Source organism: Bos indicus x Bos taurus, chromosome 19, assembly GCF_003369695.1.
Source record: "Bos indicus x Bos taurus breed Angus x Brahman F1 hybrid chromosome 19, Bos_hybrid_MaternalHap_v2.0, whole genome shotgun sequence".
Classification (NCBI taxonomy): domain Eukaryota; kingdom Metazoa; phylum Chordata; class Mammalia; order Artiodactyla; family Bovidae; genus Bos; species Bos indicus x Bos taurus.
The window spans coordinates 47,885,751-47,910,369 of NC_040094.1; the positions used below are offsets into that span (position 1 = coordinate 47,885,751).

The 24,619-nt window shown below is 39.9% G+C and overlaps 1 protein-coding gene across 1 annotated transcript in view; it reads left to right on the forward strand.

Annotated features, from left to right (window-relative positions):
- Positions 1-4,289: 4,289 nt before the first annotated feature.
- Positions 4,290-24,619, forward strand: part of EFCAB3 (EF-hand calcium binding domain 3) — a 33,170-nt gene continuing 12,840 nt past the window's right edge. The window contains exons 1-6 of the mRNA XM_027519284.1: positions 4,290-4,498; positions 5,647-5,737; positions 11,472-11,548; positions 15,254-15,397; positions 17,291-17,362; positions 18,768-18,888. Coding sequence (XP_027375085.1) covers positions 5,664-5,737; positions 11,472-11,548; positions 15,254-15,397; positions 17,291-17,362; positions 18,768-18,888 — 488 coding nt within the window. The 5' untranslated portion in view covers positions 4,290-4,498; positions 5,647-5,663. The remainder of the gene's footprint in view (positions 4,499-5,646; positions 5,738-11,471; positions 11,549-15,253; positions 15,398-17,290; positions 17,363-18,767; positions 18,889-24,619) is intronic.

Sequence of the window (24,619 nt, forward strand, 5' to 3'; positions counted from 1 at the left end):
GTAAATTAGATGAATGATCTATCAGTTCTCTTTCAGCTTTAAAATTCTAGGACTAACTTTTGTGGTTGACAAATTTTCACTGTCAAGAGAGTGAGAAAAACAAAGGTAATATCTAAAACATATAAAGAAACCTTGTTAGCTCAACCAGAAAAAGACTAATAACCCAATTTTAATAATGGGCAGTGTAAATTTCTATTTTGATAAATTTCTATCAAAATATAAATTTACTAAAAGAAGATATAAAAATGTCTAGTAAGCACATAAAAAGATGTTCAACATCATTAGTCTTTAGAGAAATTAAAATCAAAACCATGAGAGACTACTTTACACCCATTAGGATGATTATAATTTTTTAAAAGACAGTAACAAGTGTTGATAAGAATGTGGAAAAATTGGAATCCTCATGCATTGCTGATGGGAATGTAAAATGGTGCAGCTACTGTGGAAAAGTTTTGCAGTCCCCAAAATGTGAAACATAGTCCCCAAAACGTGAAACCATATGACCAAGCAATTCCATTCCTAGCAATATGCCAAAGAGAAATGAAAACATATGTCCAAATATCCATCAAATTATGAATGGATAAACAAAATGTGGCATACACATACATGGAATATTTATGTGTGTAAATGGAATATTTATGTGTATAAATGGAATATTAATATTAATCCTAAAAAGGAATGAAGTACTGATACATGCCACAGTATATATGCACTTTGAAAGCATGATGCCAAGAGAAAGAAGACAGACTCCAAAGGCCACACATTCATAACGCTACTTATATATAGGCAAGTGTCCAGAATAGGTCCATCTATGCAGTCAAAAGACGGATTAGCGGTTGCCCGGAGACAATCACTGTGGGAGGAGAGAATGGGGAGTGGCCGTTAGTGGGTACAGGGTTTCTTTTGGCTGATGGAACTGCTCTGGAATTAGGTAGTGGTAATGGTTGCACAACTTTGTAAATATACTAAAACCCACAAAATTGTACACTTTCAAAAGTGTGAATTTTATGGTATGTGAATTATAGTTTACTTTCTTTTGTAATTCCAGGACTGACCCAAAAACATATTTGCTAAAAAACAAAACAAAACCCACAAGTACTCAAAATCCATGCCTGTTTGCTTGTCAGGCTCTGTAGGTAGAAATAATAAACAATAGGCTGGCCCCAAACATAAGTCCTAACCCCAAAGCACCTTCCATCTATACAGTGCCTCAAGCTGTGGAACCCAGCTTATGTCCTGGGACCATCAACCCTACAGATAAATATCATACCAGTCCTCCAGTTTTAAACTATGGAAGATACACCTACCAGTAAATTAAGCGAAATCAGCCCTTCATCCCATTTGGTTCTAAATAGATGACTATTGATGTAACTAAATTATAATACATGTCTACTCCCCAGAATGGTTTAGTTCCTTATGTATTCCGCCTTATTAATTTCAATGATTACTGTCACCACTATTCACTCACAGTTATAGAAATCTGAATTTGAATGAAACTGTCCCACTTCCCTGTCAGCTACTTTAGGATAGGCATGCCATCTCTTTTTTTGTTTTTTGAGGTATGGATGGTTTACAATATTAGTTTCAAGTGGACAACACAGTGAACCAAAATTTTATAGATTATACTCCACTTATAGTTATTATAAAGTATTGGCTATATTCCCTGTGTTGTACAATGTATCCTTATTTATTTTACACATAGTAGTTTGTGGAGAAGGCAATGGCACTCCACTCCAGTACTCTTGCCTGGAAAATCCCATGGACGGAGGAGCCTGGTAGGCTACAGTCCATGGGGTCACGAAGAGTCGGACATGACTAAGCGACTTCACTTTCACTTTTCACTTTCATGCATTGGAGAAGGATGGCAACCCACTCCAGTGTTCTTGCCTGGAGAATCCCAGGGACGGCCGAGCCTGGTGAGCTGCCATCTATGGGGTCGCACAGAGTCGGACACGACTGAAGCAACTTAGCAGCAGCAGCAGCAGTTTGTACCTCTTAATCCCCTACCCAGACATCACATTTTATAAGTCTTTTTATTTTCTGTACCTGCTGTTAGCAGGTGTCTGCTGAAGCAATGAAGGGGTGTGTGTATCCATTCACGTAACATCAGTAAGAGTCTAGCATGTGCCAAGTATTAGTCCAGGTGCTTGGGACAAAGCTCACTGCTCTTGTGGATCTTAATTTCTAGTGAAGAGATATACACAATAAACAAATAATAGTATGACCAAGATTACAGAGAAAATAAAGCAAAGAAAATGAGTATAGGAGATACTGTAAAAGGAGGAAGGTAATCAAGAAAGACCTCACTGATAAAGAGCATTTAAGCAAAAAGCTAAGGAGATTGGGGAGCAGAAATCTGGAGCAAGAACACTCCATGCAGAAGGAAGAGCAAGTGCAAAAGCACTCATGCAACAGCATGCTCGGAATACTTGAGAAAGAACAAAGAGGCCACTGTGGCTGCAACAGAGTGAGCAAGGGCAATGTAGGAGATGAGGTCTTGAAGGGAATGGGACCACCACACAGGCTATGCACTGTACAGTTTCAGGATTGTGCAGTGAGGTGTCCCTTGTTGGGGGAAAGGGGTGATACAGGTGTGGGCAGTAGCCCTGAAGGCTAATGTAAAGGTTCCATTTTTGTTAATACTCTGAGTAACATAGGAAACTGAGGACTTGAACAGAGACATCACATGATCTGACTTAGTTTTTAGAAAATTTTCCTGGTTCCTGTGTGTAGAACAAACTTGGCAGGGGTGGATGCAGCAAGAACAGAAGCAGGGAGACCAGTTAGGAGGTCTTTTGCAGTAATCCAGAGCAGGAAGTAGAGGTTGAGGTGGTAAGAGTGTTACAGTGATGAAAGCAGGGTCCTGAAGAGAGATGTGAACACCAGTGTATCACAGCAGCATTATTTATCACAGCTGAAAGATGGAAGCAACCCAAATGTCCATCAACAGATAAATAAATAAAAAGTGTGATATATATAATGGAATATTGTACATGTGCATGCATGCTAAGTCTCTTCAGTCACGTCCAACTCCTTGCAACCCTATGGACTGTAGCCCACCAGGCTCCCCTTTCCATGGGATTCTTGAGGCAGGAATACTGGAGTGGGTTGCCATGTCCTCCTCCAGGGGATCTTCCCAACCAAAGGATCAAATCTGAGTCTCTTACCTCTCCTGCACTGGAGGTGGGTTCTTTTCCACTAGCACTGCCTGGGAAGCCCCATAATGAAATATTATTCATCCTTAAAAGGAAGTTCTGATACATTGTACAACATAGATGTACCTTGAGGATATTATGCTAAGTGAAATAAGCCAGTCACAAATACTGTATGATTCCACTTATGAGATTTCTAGAGTAGTCAAATTCCTAGAAACAGAAAGTACAATGGTGGTCATTATCTTCATTTTAAATCTTGGTAGCCCCTAACATAGTAAGCCCTAGTTAAATATTTGTTTAATTTATAAATTGAACCTTGTCTTTCTTTCCCTCTGTATAGTAGGCCCTAGTTAAATATTTGTTTAATTTATAAATTGAACCTTGTCTTTCTTTCCCTCTGTATGCCTAGCCAGAATGAAAGGCAATGTACCAAGTTTGGAAAGACTAGGGAAAAGTCAAATTATGCACATAATAAATGAATCCCCCAGAGCAGGAAAAGAAAATCTCTAGAATTACAGCCAAGTGAAGCCTGAAACAACCTGAGGGGCTCAAGCTAAGCCTTTGCCAGAGGTATCTGTGCTTAGCCATTGTGAAAACTAGGGACACTTCCAACTTCTCTGCTTAGATGATTTAAATGCCAAGACCTGTCGGATCTTGAATACTAAAGTTAAAACAATTATAATGCTTTCTTTAATTGCTCTTTTAAAATCACTCTTTTCAGTAATACCATAGACTACAAATCTATGAGTTTGATTTTGTCCTTCTTTCTGGATATAAACAATTAATGAAATGGTTCTTAATCAGAATTCAACCAAAGCAATTGGTTAAAATTTTTTACTTGAACAACTTTCAATTCACAACTGTTTAGTGTGAAAATATGTTAATACAGAATTAAAAACAACAACTCCCCCTTCCCTGAAATCCCACCAGTGTCAAAATATTCTGACTCTGTTACATACCCACACATAACCTACAGGTGCTGAATGAAGCACATTGAATTGAAATCACAATTACTCTAAAGCTGGAAGGAGCTTTTGGGTCATTCTCACCTGGGCTTGAGCCTGAGAAGTGAATGAGGTCACAGTTGTGTGATGGAACAAACCCTTTATTGGATTCTTAATCTGATTGAAGCCCAGAAGTTATAAGTAGCACCACTTAGAAGTAGGTAAATATCCAGATTGTATAGGAATCTATGAAGAGTCCTTTATTTTAAAGTCTATCATCTCAGTGAGAGATTGAAGGTAGTTTTTTAAAGTAATGGTTATTTTGAGCCATGAGGATGATTTCACAGCACCTTTCAACTGCCTAAATTGTCAAGCCTCTCCAGAGTTCCCAGCTCTGTGGTAGGTTTCTAGATTTTGGGCACATGTAGTTGAGTTATTTAGAAACAACAGTTTTCCAGAGAATGAGATAAAAACTTTGGAAAATTGAATTCTAACCAAATATTAGAGACTTTTTCTTCATGGTTTAATAGTATATGATAGTCTACTATTCCTAAGTCAGAACTCTATATTAAAAAGAGAAAAAGATCAACAATAAAAGGGGGAAACCCTACCAACCCAGCTTCTGGTCCACAGGTCCTGATTTATAAGCTATGCAGAAGTAGAAAGGAAGGACTAGGAAGACCATAGTGGTTTAGAGTCCATTCAGGAGGGTCTAGGGTAGCAAAACAGCATTATATCCCACACATATTCTTACTTTTAATAAAGACCAGTGGGTTCATAAGAACTGATCGGGCAGGGCTGGACCAGAAGGAACCTCTGGGAAAAGCTACTTACTACCAGGTAGCTATCCAAGACACTAACAACTAGCAAATTGCAAACGCTATAATGTCTTGAGATGAAAAATAAATGTTGTCTTTAAACAATTTTTTCTAAATATTTCCAGGATGCTTTACCACTTATTTTTATATAGGATCAGAATAATACTAATATATTCAGGGTGCTTCCCTAACAGCACAGATGGTAAAGAATCCACCTGCAGTGCAGGAGACCCCAGTTTGATTCCTGGGTCAGGAAGATCCGCTGGAGAAGACATAGGCTACCCACTCCAGTATTCTTGGGCTTCCCTTATGGCTCAGCTGGTAAAGAATCTGCCTGCAATGTGAAAGACCTGGGTTCGATCCCTAGGTTGGGAAGATCCCCTGGAGACGGGAACGGCTACCCACTCCAGTATTCTGGCCTGGAGAATTCCATGGACTGTATAGTCCATGGGGTTGCAAAGAGTCGGACACACCTGAACGACTTTCACTTCACTATGAAGGAGGAGCAATGGCAAGAAATTTTGCTTAGAGATCTTGGGATACTAAAGGGGCCTGTCCACATGGCCTTCCAACTCCCAACATGCACATATCTCTCACTTGCATTTGTACATATTATCATTCTTTGAGGCCCAGGACTTCAAACTCCAGGTCCTGAGCTGGGAAAGTTGTAAAAGTATAGAAAAAAATTAATCTGTGATTTCATCCTTAATGGTATCTTCTGAATTCCAGACAGAGTTACTGGCCCCATGGCAGTTTCTGAAATTAAAGCAAAATTTAAACTGAATCCTTTAACAAAAGTACCCAACTTCCACAGTAGGAGGTAAGTTATGAATTTATTAAGGTGATCTATATATTAAGGTAAAGAATTATTATGATGAATATATTAAATACATAAAGGCTATAATGAAACAAGTGAGAAACCTCCTCATGGATCCATTCTGTGATAGTTAATTATAAAACAAAACATCTGAATTGAAGATAAATATTTTTTATGAAATATATATATATATATATATATATATATATATGTCCTTTTGACTAGAGAAACAAAGAGGGAGAATTCCTTAGTGGTCCAGTGGTTAGGACTTGGTGCTCTCACTGCTGAGGGCCCCGGTTTGATCTCTGGTCAGGGAACTGAGATCCCACAGCTGTGTGGTTCAGCAAAAAAGAAGAGAAACAGAGTTCTTCCAAACAAGAGGCTATTTTTGTGTGCTGGGACAGAATACTCCAGAGGGCTAGAGGTTGTCAGTTACACATTAAGACATATTAAGTATCAGTTTAAAGGAGAATGAATTTAGAGGATAATAAACTCCTAAGCGTCTGAATACAGAAAATGAGTATGTAGCTCAAAAATGGCCAGTAAAATGAAATCTGTAAATTAACTCTGACTAACCTTGGGCTAAAGTTGGGATGGGGACTTCCCTGATGGTCCACTGGTTAAGACTCCAAGGGGGTTCAATCTCTGATCAGAGAACTGATCCCAAATTCCAAGTGGCTCAAAATATAAAAAGTAAAATGAAATTTTAAAAATAAAATTGGGAAGGGAGGTTTGCCTTTTTCTCAGTATGATTACTACAAATTCCAATAAACAGTAACCACTAATGACTGAAAGTAAAAGCCTGGTGCAAATTTTATCAGATCATAAGTCGAGAAGCCTCTCTCCTCTCTCACAATTATCCATTTTCCTTGTCATTTTGAGAGTGTTTCTCCTAATGTCCTTAACCGTGCATTTGCTACAAGAATGTATTACTAACTTTCTTTATTGGGACATGGGTAAGACAACCTTGTGTGTGTGTATGCATTCACACATGCACACACACACACACACACACACACACATGCACACGCATTTGTGAACAACTCTTTGTGACCCCATGAACTGAGTCTGGCTGTCCATGGAATTTTCCAGGCAATAATACTGGAGTAGGTTGCCATTTCCTTCTCCAGGTTATCTTCCCAACTCAGGGACTGAAACCGAATCTCCTGCATTGGCAGCCAGCTTCTTTACCAGCTGAACCACCAGGGAACCCCAAGACCTTAGAGCAGCCAGATCCCTTGATCTCATTGTTCCTTTACCCTTTATTGCAAACTGCCTTTTGAAGTGGTGACTTCCTTGTTACTGAAAGTAGTCAAGCAAAGATTAGATAATATCACATGTAGAGGGAATTCCTACATGAGATGAGAAGCTATACTGGGTTCATTCCAAATCTAAAGTTTTTTGAACCTTTGAAACTCTGTAAAATAAAAAATTTTTTAAGTAAAAAAAAAAAAAAAACAACATTTCTCATGTTTGAGCAAAGATAAGGTTTGGAATTCTGCCAAGAGTATGTTTTTTTAATCGTAACTAATAAAGACTTCATAGAACCATTCAACTTCAGCATCTTCAGCATTACTGGTCGGGGCATAGGCTTGGATTACCTGATATTGAATGGTTTGCCTTGGAAACGAACAGAGATCATTCTGTCCTTTTTGAGATTGCATCCAAGTACTGCATTTCAGACTCTTGTTGACTATGATGGCTACTCCATTTCTTCTAAGGGATTCCTGCCCACAGTATATCTACTACTATACTATACAAATGATCTATACATCATTTGGCCTTGGAATACAGAATGAAGCAGGGCAAAGGCTAATAGAGTTTTGCCAAGAGAACACACTGGTCATAGCAAATACCCTCTTTCAACAGCACAAGAGAAGACTCTACACATGGACATCACCAGATGATCAACACCAAAATCAGATTGATTATATTCTTTCCAGCCAAAGATGGAGAAGCTCTATACAGTCAGCAAAAACAAGACCAAGAGCTGACTGTGGCTCAGATCATGAATTCCTTATTGCCAAATTCAGACTGAAATTGAATAAGTGGAGAAAACCACTAGATCATTCAGGTATGACATAAATCAAATCCCTTATGACTATACAGTGGAAGTGAGAAATAGATTTAAGGGACTAGATCTGATAGACAGAGTGCCTGATGAACTATGGACGGAGGTTCGTGACACTGTACAGGAGACAGGGATCAAGGCCATCCCCAAGAAAAAGAAATGCAAAAAAGCAAAATGGCTGTCTGAGGAGGCCTTACAAATAGCTGTGAAAAGAAGAGAAGTGAAAAGCAAAGGAGAAAAGGAAAGATATACCCATTTGAATGCAGAGTTTCAAAGAATAGCAAGGAGAGATAAGAAAGCCTTCCTTAGAGATCAGTGCAAAGAAAGAGGAAAACAATAGAATAGGAAAGACTAGAGATCTCTTTTAGAAAATTAGATTTACCAAGGGAACATTTCATGCAAAGATGGGGTCAATAAAGGACAGAAATGGTATACACCTAAGAGAAACAGAAGATATTAAGAAGAGGTGGCAAGAATAAACAGAACTGTACAAAAAAGATCTTCATGACCCAGATAATCACGATGGTGTGATCACTGACCTAGAGCCAGACATCCTGGAATGTGAAGTCAAGTGGGCCTTAGAAAGCATCACTACGAACAAAGCTAGTGGAGCTGATGGAATTCCAGTTGAGCTATTTCAAATCCTGAAAGACGATGCTGTAAAACTGCTGCACTCAATATGCCAGCAAATTTGGAAAATTTAGCAGTGGCCACAGGACTGGAAAAGGTCAGTTTTCATTCCAACCCCAAAGAAAGGCAATGCCAAAGAATGCTCAAACTACTGCACAACTGCACTCATCTCACACGCTAGTAAAGTAATGCTCAAAATTCTCCAAGCCAGGCTTCAGCAATACATGAACCATGAACTTCCAGATGTTCAAGCTGGTTTTAGAAAAGGCAGAGGAACCAGAGATCAAATTGCCAACATCTGCTGGATCATCGAAAAAGCAAGAGAGTTCCAGAAAAAGCATCTATTTCTGCTTTATTGACTATGCCAAAGGCTTTGATTGTGTGGATCACAATAAACTGTGGAAAATTCTGAAAGAGATAGGAATACCAGACCACTGACCTGCCTCTTGAGAAGCCTGTATGGAGGTCAGGAAGCAACAGTTAGAACTGGACATGGAACAACAGACTGGTTCCAAATAGGAAAAGGAGTATGTCAAGGCTGTATATTGTCACCCTGCTTATTTAACTTATATGCAGAATACATCATGAGAAACGCTGGGCTGGAGGAAGCACAAGCTGGAATCAAGATTGCTGAGAGAAATATCAATAACCTCAGATATGCAGATGACACCACCCTTGTGGCAGAAAGTGAAGAACTAAAGAGCCTCTTGCTGAAAGTGAAAGAGGAGAGTGAAAAAGTTGGCTTAAAGCTCAACATTCAGAAAACGAAGATCATGGCATCCGGTGCCATCACTTCATGGCAAATAGATGGGGAAACAGTGGGAACAGTGTCTGACTTTATTTTTAGGGGCTCCAAAATCACTGCAGATGGTGACTGAAGCCATGAAATTAAAAGATGCTTGCTCCTTGGAAGGAAAGTTATGACCAACCTAGATAGCATATTGAAAAGCAGAGACATTACTTTGCCAACAAATGTCATGTCGTCAAAGCTATGGTTTTTCCAGTGGTCATGTATGGATGTGAGAATTGGACTATCAAGAAAGCTGAGTGCCAAAGAATTTATGCATTTGAATTGTGGTTGTTGGAGAAGACTCTTGAGAGTCCTTTGGACTGCAAGGAGATCCAACTAGTCCATCCTAAAGGAAATCAGTCCTGGGTGTTCATTAGAAGAACTGATTTTGAAGCTGAAACTCCAATATTTTGACCACCTGATGCGAAGAGCTGACTCATTTCAAAAGACGCTGATGTTGGGAAAGATTGAAAGTAGGAGGAGAAGGGGATGACAGAGGATGAGATGGTTAGACGGCATCACAGACTCAATGGACACGAGTTTGGGTAAACTCCAGGAGTTGGTGATGGACAGGGAGCCCTGGCGTGCTGCAGTTCATGGGATCTCAAAGAGTCAGAGACGACTGAGCAACTGAACTGAACTGAATAAAGACATGAGATGATTCCCTTGAGGAGGGCCTGACAACCCACTCCAGTGTTCTTGCCTGGAAAATTTCAAGGACAGAGGAGCCTGGTGGCCTCCGTGGGGTCACAAAGAGTCAGACACAACTGAGCGACGGAGCACAATAAGATTGCATTGCCTGGCCTTCTACTTTCCTCTTGCTTCTTAAGAACTTCATATTTCTCCATCTACTGCATCATTTATATCATGCGAAAGTAATCTGTTTATATTTAGAATTATAAACAATGAATATAAAATAACCTGAGTAAAGGTATCAAGTCAGTAATAAAAAGCAAACACCAGAAGAAATCAATGTTAGTAAAAGCTGTGAAAATAAGACTAATTAGATAAAACTCCATGTCAAAAATGTTGAGATTAGTGCACTTTGAGACCTTATCACCTTCTTTTTTCCCAGGTCCCTCTTTAAAAATGAGCTGATGAATTAACTAGATACTGTAGAGGAAACTACATTCATAAACCATAATTTTTTAATCTAACTTCTATGTTTATATTTCTTCTAGTTTTACTTTTTAAATTTATTATTGTAAAAGCACAAAACCTGAGAGATTACATATTTCTTAAAACCTTTAGTTCTACGAGTGTCAAAACTAAATGTTGGGTGGGGATATATGTGTACTTACAGTAGATTCACATGGTTGTTCAGCAGAAACTAACATAATGTTGTAAAGCAATTGTCCTCCAATTAAAAATATATTTTTAAAAAATAGAAAAAAATTTAAAACCAGATGTATTTTAAATAAAATATATCCATAAAATTGTGTTTATTATAAATTTATTATTAAATTACCATATTATTAAAAATCCAATTTTGCATAATACATTTTTATGTTCCTAAAATAATAACACATCACTGCAGATATATATAAAATAATCCCCAAAGTATTCATCTTCTCCTTTTTTTCAGATCTTATTTTCTGAGGAAACAAAAGGTCATCCAGGGTTCCAAACTTTCCAGAACTGTTCTCCCTTAATGAGAGATGTTAATAGATAGATACAGTTGACATGAGACACTGAGCAGCAGGAGGAGGTGGGAGATCAGCAGAAATCAATCTACTGCTCTCTCCCCATATGCTGGTAAAAATACAGTTTGGCAAAGTTGTAAAATAAACATGAAAGCAAAAGTTTTGCTATAAGTATATTCATCATAATAAGATTATTTAAACATTAAAAATTTGAAACAACTTATATTTCTAACAATAGGAATCGTGTAAGGCTTATATTCTTCAGCACTGGAGTCAAATAAACCTGGATTTGAATCCCAGGGCTTCCATTTATTATCTTTATGACTCAGGACAAGTTATTTAATCCCTCTGAGCCTCAGTTTCCTCTTGTAAAATGGAAGAAATAAAAAATTTTAAGGGGTTAGGATGATGGGCAAGTCTAGGGCAGACGAGGACCTCCATAACCAATATCACTGCCCATCCTGTAGCTATTGGCAATTGACAGTAACAGGACCCTTAGGTAGTGTGACTCGATATATTTTGGTACTTACAGCCACTCCAGTCAGCAAAAACTGATGAATGGAACTAATATTTGCTGGTTTCAATACACATCTCTTTCCTCAGGGATAAAGATTTACCAGGACTTCTGCCATGTCAATTACAGCACAAAGAAAGGAAGTTGAGCCCTTCACAAATGCGAGGTAATGAGAACCATGCTCTAATTAGTATGAAACAACTAATTAGTATAAACATCTAACAAGTTGTTTCATAGGGGTATAGATGAACAATTCTAAAACTATTGTACATGTATACATAGGTTGAATATGTAAGTGACCGAATGGTAGATGGTGGGATCCAGGTTTCTCTCTGTTGGAGTGAGAGGTTTCAGATAAACAAGGGGAGAAGGCTAAAGTGAAACAGTGGAACTGGATTAGAGTGAGAGGTCAGTATAAACTCATGTTTAGCTTAATATGGATGCAGATGGCTAGATCAAGAAATAGAGGTACGTGTATGTACATGGGTTAGTATATGTACATATACTTGCTAGCTCTGTTTGCTGAGAAGACAGAAGCACTGACACCCCCATAGCCGCAAGCATACCTAGCACCTAGATCGTGATTTCCAGGGTCAGTCTCCTGTCAAAGAACCAGAGTTCCTTGGACAAATGGCTGATTTGAGGGCTTGGACGGAGAATATACAAGATGAACATGGAACATCTTGCAGTGCCAGAAAGTTAGGAGATGCTCAGAATGCAAAAGAACAGGAGCGTGTCAAGGGATACAGAAGCCAACCTTAAAGACCTCCCAACAGCCAGAGCTGGAACAGTTTGAGCAATAAAATGAATAGTAGTGGATTATAACTCAAAGCATTAAAAAAAATTGATGTCCCTAATATAAATATAAATGACAAAATAAATGATTGAGTTTTTTAAATGAAGAAGATACCAATCTCTCTTACAAAAGAAATCCAAATAGTGTATTAATAGATACTACCTCTTCCAGGAGGTGGAGCTTAATTCCCCATTCCCCTGGGCCCTCTGTCCCTTTAACCTAGACTACCCTTAGCGACTTGCTTTCAAAGAGTAGAATATGAAAAGGAAAGGAAAGAAATTTACACTGGAAAAATCTGACAAACCTCAGATTTTTACCTGAAGTTACCTCATCAGTGATAAGTCATGTTGATAGCCTTGACATAATGATGAGAACAGCACTTCACTTCTGTGGTTTCCCTTCCCCAAACCCATAATCTCAGGCTAACCAGGGATTTCCTTGGAAGGAATGATGCTAAAGCTGAAACTCCAGTACTTTGGCCACCTCATGTGAAGAGTTGACTCATTGGAAAAGACTCTGATGCTGGGAGGGATTGGGGGCAGGAGGAGAAGGGGACGTCAGAGGATGAGATGGCTGGATGGCATCACTGACTCAATGGACGTGAGTCTGAGTGAACTCCGGGAGTTGGTGATGGACAGGGAGGCCTGGCGTGCTGCGATTCATGGGGTCGCAAAGAGTCGGACACGACTGAGCAACTGAACTGAACTGAACTGAACTGAACCATGAGAAAAACAGCAGAAAAACCCAAATTGAAGGACTTCCACAAAACACCTGAATAACACTCCTCAAAAGTTGCAAGAGTGTCAGCAAAAAAAAAAAAGGAAAGACTGATAAACTGTTAGAGAGAAGAGGCCCAAAAAACAGGACAACTAAATGTAATAATGTGGTGTGGACAGGATCCTGGAACAGGAAAAGAGTGGAGGGAAGAACCAGTAGAATCCAAATAACGTGTGCAGTTTAGTTACTAGTACTATCCCAATGTTGGCTTCGTGATGTGACAAATGTACTACAGTAATGTTAGATGTTAATGATACAGGAATCTACAGGAACTCTCTCTGCTCTCTTTGCAACTACATCTAAAATCAATCTGAAATAAAATCGAAAATAAATTTTTAAACATAACCCCACATAACATCACCTCTCTGACCTCTCCTACTCCTTTCCTCTTGCTCACTCTGCTCCAGCCACACTGGCATCCTTGCTGTTCCTGGAATGTGCTGGGCCCATTCCCCTAGGATCTTTGCTCTAGCTCTTCCCTCTGCCTAGTTCTCTCTTCCCTTCCTCCAGATACCCACTCTCTCACCTTTCAAGTCTTTGCTCAAATCTTACCTTTTAATACAAGCGACCTATCTTTCAATCCCTAGAAATCCTAAACCCCCAACCCTGTGTTATTTTTTTTTTTCCATAGCACTTACCACCTTCTAACACGCTCTCTAACTTACCTATTTACTATGTTTGTATAAGGGCAGAAGCTTTATTTAGTGCACTAATGTAGCCCAGGCACTTAGAGCAGCACCTGGCACATAGAGGCATGTAGTAAGTACTTGTTGATTAAGCTTCATGAATGCCTACTACATGCCAGAAATATTGGGAGGAAAAAAAGAAACATAGTTTTTTTTTTTTTTTCTGGAACTATCCAGAGATAGTTCCAGCCCTTGAGAAGCCTGCCTTATATCAAAGGAGAAATATGTTAATTTTTCACATAACTATAGGGCAGTAACATGTATAATATCATATAAGAAACAAATCGCCAGTCCAGGTTCGATACAGGATGCTTGGGGCTGGTGCACTGGGATGACCCAGAGGGATGGTACGAGGAGGGAGGTGGGATGAGGGTTCAGGATGGGGAACATGTGTACGCCTGTGGCGGATTCATGTTGACGTGTGGCAGAACCAATACAATATTGTAAAGTAATTAGCCTCCAATTAAAATAAATAAATTTAAATTAAAAAAAATAATTTCTATAGAATTAATCACTCTTGTACATAGAGGTACTAAAACTCGAATGCGATATGAAATCTTTTATTCTGGTGCCACTTAGCGACTACCTTGTTCTGGATTTACCCCTTCATTTACTAATTTGGGGCTTTCCTGGTGGTTCAGATGGTATAAAGTCTGCCAGCAAGGCTGGAGACCTGAGTTCAATCCCTGGGTTGGGAAGATCCCCTGAAGAGGGCAGTGGCAACCTCCTCCAGTATTCTTGCCTGGAGAATTCCATGGACAGAGGAGCCTAGTGGGCTATATAGTCCATGGGATCTCAAAGAGTCGAACAGGACTGAACAACTAACACTTTACTAATTTTAGAAAATATATACCTAATTTTGACTCCAGTTAATGCCTTGAGTTCTTCTTTGAAAAAACTTTGAGTCTGTACAGAACATTCAGACCTCTCAGTTCTATGTAAGTCAGAAGTCAGATGGGCTCTCCTGGTTCCTCTTCACTGGAGTCTTACAAGGCCAAAATGAAGGTGTTGGCCAGCCTGGCCTTTTATCTGGAGGCTCTGGAGGAGCATCCACTTAGTGGCTTGTTCAGGTTTTTGGTAGAATGCGGTTCCTTGCAGTCATAAGGCTCAGGTCCCAACTTCCTTGCTGGCTGATACCCAGGAGTCTCTCTCAGTCCCTTAAGTCTACCTAAATTCCACATCACCTACCCTCTCCATCTTCAAACCAGCAACAACCTGTCAAATCCACCTGCTTTGAATCTCTCACTTCTGCCACATCTCTCTTGCTTCATAAGGGATCCATTCAGATAATCCAGGATAATCTACCTTAATTACATCTGCAAAATCTCTTCTGTCATGTAAAGCAATACATTCACAGGTTCTAGGAATTAGAGTGCGAAAAATTTTCAAAAGCCATTTTTGCCTACATTTTGCTTTTCCACCAAGTAGTTTAATCTAGTTCAAATCTCATGGAAGGACACTGTTCTTTATAAGAAATGCCTATTAAGTACACAGATTTCTCTAAATGCGTTTTCAGAACATGACCTCCAATCAACAGTATTGTCTGTCCCAGTTCCATTAGAATATGTGTTTATTCTTAAATAACTGTCTTAACTTAATTCTATTTCCCCAGCTTTCCAAGATGCCTACAATTTCTTTAACAAGGATAAAACTGGTTGTATTGATTTACATGGAATGATGTGCACTTTAGCTAAGTTGGGAATGAATCTAACGAAGCACGATGTCCATAATGAATTAAGATGTGCTGATATTGATCGTGAGTTTGACTTGTCATTTTTTTATAGAAGGTTTTTATAAATACATTTTTCTCTCAAACTATATAAACATGAGAAGTAAGCCTCATTTATTTGCCAAAAGTACATATATGTGTTTCTCTTTAAAGTTATCAGTGAGGTATGTGTATAAGTTATGAAATTGAATTAAAGCTACAAAATGGGCTAGTTTTTGAAAAAGCCTGTGTGGAAACCAAAAGTGACTTGTATTTAATATCAGATTCAGATTACCTGTCATAATATACATTTTGGAGAGTACCTTGAAATAACAGAAAGACATTGACAATTTCAAAAATAACCTGTTACTGTTACTCAAAAACTGGACTCACCTCTTACTGGGTGTTGAGCCAAAAGACACAACCAAGCCTAAGAGCAGAAGAAGGGAGGATTCATTACTTGCAATAAGTAAGGAGAACACTGAGGATATTTCCCAAAGCAATTTCTCCCCAACTGCAATATTGGAGAGGTTTTTAAGCTAAGGATGCATACCTATTCATGGAGGGGCTTGAGCAAAGGAGTATGCAGCATAGAACTGGGGCAAAGGTCAAACAGAGCCCAGCCTCTAGTTGATGGAGGTCATGCTGGTCAGCAAAGATCAGCATCTACCATCCTGAGGCTCTAGGTAGTTTGGTGGTTTAGAGCTCGAGGGGGTTTGGATCCTGCAAAACAGCTCAAGAATGTGCTTCAGGCTAATCTTTACCTTAGAAACTGAAGTGGGAGTCTTTACAACTGGTATATTATCTCCTGGTAATACCTGTTTGGTTTTACATTCTTCATTCCTTTAAAATAATTAACTATGTAACTCAGCTGGTAAAGAATTGCCTGCAATGCAGGAGACTTGGGTTTGATCCCTGGGTTGGGAAGAACCCCTGGGAGAATGGAAAGGCTACCCACTCCAGTATTCTGACCTGGAGAATTCCATGGACTGAATGGTCCATGGAGTCACAAAGAATCAGACATGACTGAGTGACTTTCACTCACTTCACTAGAATATAGCTTATTCTTCTACAAGGACAAGCACTGTGGCCAGATTTAGATGACAAAATGGCTTAGGCCTAAAGTGACTTCTCTTATATCAAGATGCTGCTGCTGCTGCTGCTGCTAAGTCGCTTCAGTTGTGTCCGACTCTGTGCGAACCCATAGATGGCAGCCCACTAGGCTCCTCTGTCCCCTGGATTTTCCAGGCAAGAATACTGGAGTGGGTTGCCATTTCCTTCTCCAATGCATGAAAGTGAAAAGTGAAAGTGAAGTCTCTCAGTCATGCCCGACTCTTAGCGACCCCATGGACTGCAGCCTACCAGGCTCCTCTGTCCATGGGATTTTCCAGGCAAGAGTACTGTAGTTAGGTCTAGTTTTCTTCTTCCCAGAATGCTCTACCATATCTGCCTGCATTAGCAAGGATATCCAAGCCCTTTGTTTCTGTTTGAATCATAATGGTACAAATCTTCCTTCCATCACTAGAGCTACCTATATTGAATCTTAAATGCCACACCACTTTTATTGATATTTTTTTAAGCATGTAAGTAGTGTTTTCTTTGGATACTAGTGGTTAGTAGCCCAAGCTGGTATGTTGTGTGGAATAAGTATTCAGCACAATACCTTTTCCCACCACACCCCACTCACCTGCCAGTGTCCCAGTCAATCAGCAGCACCCTTCATGGGAGTCAGTCACCATTTAATTAAAGTGTCACTTGTTTCCACTAACTCTGCCCAAATTTTTATCCTTTCATTGAAACACACTCTAATAGCAGTTGTTATCCTTTAATTTTAGAGGAAAGGGGTACAATTCAGGGATAGCCTAATAATAAAATATAGAGGTATATGTGAAATGGGAAGGTGAATATAGCCTTGTTCTGACCCTTGGATCTCTGTTGCAGAGGATGGGAAGGTGAACTTCTCAGACTTTTTAAAGGTGCTAACAGATAAGAACCGCTTCCTTAAGGCTGTGGGTAAGTATGTTGCTAAATAGATGGCAGTGGGGTAGTTGCAATTCACTGCATAGTAAATATTGTTCCTTTATACCTCCAATCAGGCAGGTGTAGTCTGGGATGTGATTTACTTTTGTACTGCTTCTCTTAAAACAAATTTTGCTAAGGAAATTGATACAGTTTTAGAATTTTAACTTAAATCCATCAAGTCCTTCTGCAGGAGACACTGCTTTTTGGACTTGAGTGAGAACCATCAGGCAGTGGTGTAGAAAATTTTGGTCACCTTTTATATTTATATACCACTCCAGTATTCTTGCCTGGAGAATTCCACGGACAGAGGAGCCTGGCAGGCTATGGTCCATGGACTTGCAGAGATGGACACAACTGAGCGACCTACACTTTATATTACTTTAATTCTTTACCAAATGCATGTGCTACTTTGGGAGGTACTACTCTTACAAAAGAAAAATGTATACCTATAGCACTGTAAATGTTTGGGGCTTCCCCAGTGGCTCAGGCAGTAAAGAATCTGCCTGCAATGCAGGAGACCTGGGTTCGATTCCTGAGTTGGGAAGACCTCCTGGAGGAAGAAATGGCAATCCACTCCAGTATTCTTGCCTAGAGAATTCCATGGACAAAGGAGCCTCGTGGGCTACAGTCCATGGGCTAAGTGACCAACACTTTCATTTCATATATTTTTAGAAAAACGCTGTCTCTCTCATGCATATTTGGGTATAGATAATTCACTATTCTTGAAAAAATCTTCCTCACCCCAATAAACCTCTGCCCTCAGTGTGAGAGCAGGAGAGTCTGCTGGAGGTTCCAGAACATGTTCTCACACAAGGTTTAAACAACTTGGAGATACACTCAAATTATTGCTATTAGTTCTCCATGGTTTGTTTACAAGTTTAACAAGCTGCCTTGGAAAATCTGACCTTATTCATATCATGTTTTCCAGATAAATACATTCCAAATTCCAGATACTGTATACAGTTTTTAAAAAGACATCCTTTCGTAAGCTATGAACTGTCTTAGTATAAACAGAAGTTACTGTTTCAAGTATCGCTATAGTAACAAGGGTTTGCCTGCACACCAGAGTTATGTTTATCAGCAGTTCCTTTTCATAGACGAACGGAACAATAGTCCTTAACACATAATTCATGTTTATGTTAAATGTATTACTACATTTACTTAGAAGTCACTGAACTAAAAGTATTTCATTTTAAATCCCATGATTATTTTGTCTGTTCAGTAATCAAAATGACCTTCCTGCCAAACAGAACAGACTTCTAATGTTTGTTTATAATTCTTTAGTTTTTGACTTGGTTTTAATATTGTATATACAGTAAAATGACTGTCACTTTAACACTTTTTATGATAATTTTTTTTCAGAAGGCATTTTGAATCTTTTTTTTCCCCTCCATAGTTCCAGAAAAGGGGACCTGTTTAGATTTAGCTGGCAACCCAGGGATCCTGTTGTTTGAAATCCTATCAAAGCTTATAGAGACTTCAGCCTTACCCAAAAAGGCAATATCGGAAATAGTAAGGTAGGTGGCAAAGGAACAAAAATGACTTCAGCAACACTTAGGAGGACTTTACAAAGCAACTGCCTCTCCCTGACATCCTAACATCTCCACAGATCTGCCCCGAAACAAGGAGAAGGTGTGCAGGCAGCTAGCTACTCATGTGCCGCAACATGAGACCTCATAGCACTGCCTAGTTCTGAAACTGCAAGGCTGATTCAGACCATCTCAGGACCCCACTGAGAGCCTAAGATAGCCCAGAAAGTTCAGCTTCGGAAGTTCCCTAGTGGCCTGGTGGTTAAGATTCCAGGCTTTCAGTGTGGTGACCCAGGTTCAATCCCTGATAAGGGAACTGAGATCCTGCAAGCCCAGCAACATGACCAAAAAAATAAAAGTTCAGCTTCTCCTGCTCTGGGCTGGAAAACTACAGAGGAATAAGACTGTTCTGGAATGACCTGGGGTGAGCTTGGAAACTGAGTTTGAATGTAAGATACTCCCATTCACTCTGGATCTCTCGGGAGCTCTGAAAAAGTCCTTTGGGACAAAGGGCAGCAATGTCATACCTCCCAAAGTAGTCTTTGGACTGGAGCAGAGCCAAAATTAGACTTTAGAATAGGATAAGGGAATATTCTCACACCCAAATGTGTTTATTCCAGCAAATGTCACTAGAGGTACATTTCCTCAGTATAGTTCTATCATGGTATTGCAAAAATTAAATGTTGCCATTATCAGTCTTTTCAAAGCATTCTACTTTGAAAAGCATTATTCTTTCAAAGAATTCTACTATCCCACTTAAAGAGATTTAAAATTATAGAATACCACCAACAATGTAAAATATCCTCTGCTCCTCAACAGGTAATCTCTTTATACTGTCCCCCACCTCGATCAGATGTAGAACAGAGGGTATGCAACATTCTACACTTCATTCCAAGTCAAATACATGTGTTAAATCACTGATATTGGTACACAAATGTATCACATTCTTAACCTCTGAGCCTCAGTTTCCTCATCTGTAGAATGAGAATAGTAATACCTGTAACACAATTATAGGGCAATTGTAAGGACATCTGGTAATGCAGGTACACTGCTTAGCAAACATAAGACCTCAATGAATGTTAACTATTATCATTATGTGTTATGTATATGGGCTTCCCTGGTGGCTCAGAAGGTAAAGAGTCTACCTGCAATGCAGAAGACCTGGGTTCGATACCTGGGTTGGGAAAATCCCTTGGAGAAGGCAATGGCTACCCACTCCAGTATTCTTGCCTGAATTCCACGGACAGAAGAGCCTGGCAGGCTATAGTTCATGGAGTTGCAAGAGTCAGACATGACTAAGCGACTAACACTTTCACCTATGTATATAAGCATAGAATATACATATTATCTATTCTAATCCTCACATACTTGGCAATGAAGATCCCACATGCTGCAACTAAGACCCAGCACAGCCAAATTGAAAAAAAAGAAGAGAACCAGGATAGTAAGGAATAGAGAAACCAAGGTCACAGATAAATTCAACAGGAGAGGTTTTATACCAGTATTAAATACTAAAGTGAAGCCAGGTAAAATGAGGACTGAATGGATGGAATTAGCTTTGGTAGTTTAAGAAATCATAAGTGAACTTCAGTTCCAAAAGGGTGATGGGAAGAAAGCCAAGGTTTAGAGGGTTAAAAAATAGCAGTCATGTTAAATATACTAGAATAAGTGCATGTTTTAACTTTTTCCCCCTTCTGAAATTGCACTAAAATAATAGTAAAAGCATCTTAGAGGGCATAAAAACAGGAATAAGAGCTGAAAAATGATATCAACATAATTGGAAGCTGGACAGGAAATGAATGACTGTTTACAGGCTAGTGAGATCAGAAGAAGCTTAAACTTGAATGGCTTCAGTAAAGAAGGTCAAGAAGCAAGCCAGTTCTCACTGCAGAACACTTGAAACACTCAGGAATTGAGACACTAGGAACCTCTAAAGGCAGCAGAGGTGTCAGTCAGTCAGCTCAGTTGCTCAGTCGTGTCTGACTCTTTGTGACCCCATGAATCACAGCACGCCAGGCCTCCCTGTCCATCACCAACTCCTGGAATTTACCCAAACTAATGTTCATCAAGTTGGTGATGCCATCCAGCCATCTCATCTTCTGTCGTCCCCAATCCCCATCCTCTCCTCCTGCCCCCAATCTCTCCCAGCATCAGGGTGTTTTCCAGTGAGTCAACTTTTTGCATGAGGTGGCCAAAGTATTGGAGTTTCAGCTTCAGCATCAATGCCTGATGAACTATGGACAGAGGTTCATGACATTGTACAGGAGACAGGGATCAAGACCATCCCCGTGGAAAAGAAATGCAAAAAAGCAAAATGGCTGTCTGAGGAGGCCTTACAAAGAGCTGTGAAAAGAAGAGAAGCAAAAAGCAAAGGAGAAAAGGAAAGATATAAGCATCTGAATGCAGAGTTCCAAAGAATAGCAAGGAGACATAAGAAAGCCTTCCTCAGCGATCAATGCAAAGAAATAGAAGAAAACAACAGAATGGGAAAGACTAGTGATCTCTTCAAGAAAATTAGATTTACCAAGGGAACATTTCATGCAAAGATGGGCTCGATAAAGCAGAGGTGTAGGGAGCCCAGAATACAAATACTAGTTGAAAGTAGCATTGAGAAGCAGGTTGACCCTTAGATTCCTCTCTCTAACCCCACACAACCAAGTGACTGCTTGGCAGTTAACTCTCTGAAGAGGTTGTACCAGAAAGATTGTTTGGGCTCAGGGAGATCAGACATAACTGAGGATGAGGGTATCAGTGAAAACAGGGTTACATGCAATTCCACTTACTGAATGGTGAGACTCTACCAGCCACCTTCCCCTTCCCTAAATCCCATTAACAGCTAGATTTTTACACTAGATAAAATATTAGAGGACCCCTCTCCAGAGAAATTGACTAGACAACCACAGAGAGAAAAAACCCAGACAACCACAATTAAAAGACCCTTAATGAAACAATGCTCCAATCAGTTACCTGACAGTAAACTTCCTACTCAATAAGACCCACCACACCAAAGAGCTTCCAGTTGGCCTTTAAGAGTATTTATTCTCACTCTTAAGTATGAATCTACATCCAAAGATCAAGAGATAGATAAGGAAAACCTGTGTTAGTGAAGAAAGATTGAAACAGGAAAAAAGGAAGGAAGGAAAGAAGGGAAAGAGGGAAGAAAGGAAACAGTTGTAAACATAACCTGGTATACAATTATCAGACAAAGATTAGAGTTTCAGGGAAGGGAAAGTGTAGACTAGAACAACAGTTTTCAAACTTGGGCATGCATCAAGATTACCTAGAGCAATTGTCAAACCACATCACTGGACTCCAGGGTTTCTGATTCAGGAGGTTTGTGTGAGGCCCAAGAATTTATATTTCTAGGAAGTTCCCAATGCTGCTGCTGCTGCTGCTGCTGGTTTGAGGACCACACCAGAGCCATAAGTCTGTAGGGATTCCTTTGAAAGAAGAGAAAGATGAGCCTTAAAGAACCTGGTAGGAATTAAATTACACTGAGAGAAACAAGCATTATTCTGTATTTAGAGGCAAGTGAGAACATTGTGGATGGATGGATTCAAGATGAGGAGAGGAAGTACAAGTGGCTCAACATGAAAAAAACAAACAACCCTGCACTTCCCTGGTGGCTCGGTGGTAAAGAAACCACCTGCCAATGCAGGAGACACAGGTTTGATCCCTGATCCAGGAAGATCTCATACGCCACAGAGCAGCTAAGCCCAACAGAGCAGCTAAGCCCACACGCCTCAGCTGTTGAGCCTGTGCTGTAGAGCCCGGAAGCAGCAACTGCTGAGCCCATCTGCCGCGATTACTGAAGCCCACACGTCCTACAGCCTGTGCTCAGCAACAAGAGAAGCCACCACCACAAGAAGCCTGTGTACCACAACAAGAGTAGCCCCTGTTTCCCTCAACTAGAGAAACGCTTGTGCAGCAGTGAAGACCCAGCACAACCAAAAATAAATTAATTAATTAATTTTTTAAAAATCAACGAGTCAAAAAATGAGCAGAAGACCTAAATAGAAATTTCTCTAAAGAAGGCATACAGATGGCCAAGAAGCACATGAGAAGATGCTCAACATTGTTAATCATTCAGTTCAGTTCAGTCGCTCAGGCATGTCCGACTCTTTGCAACCCCATGAACCGCAGCACGCCAGGCCTCCTTGTCCATCACCAACTCCCAGAGTCCACCCAAACCCATGTCCATCGGATCAGTGATGCCATCCAACCATCTCATCCTTTGTCATCCCCTTCTCCTCCTGCCCTCAATCTTTCCCAGCATCAGGGTCTTTTCAAATGAGTCAGCTCTTTTCATCATGTGGCCGAAGTATTGGAGTTTCAGTTTCAACATCAGTCCCTCCAATGAACACCCAGGACTGATCTCCTTTAGGATGGACTGGTTGGATCTCCTTGCAGTCCAAGGGACTCTCAAGAGTCTTCTCCAACACCACAGTTCAAAACCATCAATTCTTTGGCGCTCAGCTTTCTTTATGGTCCAACTCTTACATCCATACATGACCACTGGAAAAACCACAGCCTTGTGGTTGACTAGATGGACCTTTGTTGGCAAAGTAATGCCCCTGCTTTTGAATATGCTGTCTAGGTTGGTCATAACTTTCCTTCCAAGGAGCAAGTGTCTTTTAATTTCATGGGTGCAATCACCATCTTTAGTGATTTTGGAGCCCCCAAAAATAAAGTCAGCCACTGTTTCCCCATCTATTTGCCATGAAGTGATGGGACTGGATGCCATGATCTTCGTTTTCTGAATGTTGAGCTTTAAGCCAACTTTTTCACTCTCTTCTTTCACTTTCAGCAAGAGGCTCTTTAGTTCTTCTTCACCTTCTGCCATAAGAGTGCTGTCATCTGCATATCTGAGGTTATTGATATTTTTCCTGGCCATCTTGATTCCAGCTTGTGCTTCATCCAGCCCAGTGTTTCTCATGATGTACTCTGCAGGTTAATAAGTTAAATAAGCAGGGTGACAATATACAGCCTTGATGTACTCCTTTTCCTATTTAGAACCAGTCTGTTGTTCCATGTCCACTTCTAACTGTTGCTTCCTGACCTGCATACAGGCTTCTCAAGAGGCAAGTGAGGTGGTCTGGTATTCCCATCTCTTTCAGAATTTTCCACAGTTTATTGAGAAATACAACTCAAAACTACATTGAGATATCACCTCACATCAGTCAGAATGACCATCATCAAAAAGTCTACAGCCAATAAATACTGGAGAGAATGGAGAAAAGGGAACCCTACTAAACTGCTGGTGGTGCTATAAGTTGGTCACAGCCACTGTGGAAAATAACATTCAGGTTCCTTAAGAAACTAAAACTAGAGCTACCATATGACCCAGCAATCCCACTCCTGGGCATATATCAGAGAAAAACCTGGTTTGAAAGGATATATCCAGCATTCATTGCAGCACTGTATACATGGATGCAACCAAAATGTCCATTGATAGATGAATGGATAAAGAAGATGTGATACATATATACAATGGAATATTACTCAGCCGTTAAAAAGAACGAAATCATGACATTTGCAGCTACATGGATAAACCTGGAGATTATCCTACTAAGTAAGCCAGGCAGAAAAAGACAAGTATGATATGATAACGCTTATATGTGGAATCTTTTAAAAATGACACAGATGAACTTATTTACAAAACAGAAACAGACTCGCAAACAGAGAATGAGCTTATGGTTTCTGGGGCGAGGAACAGGGG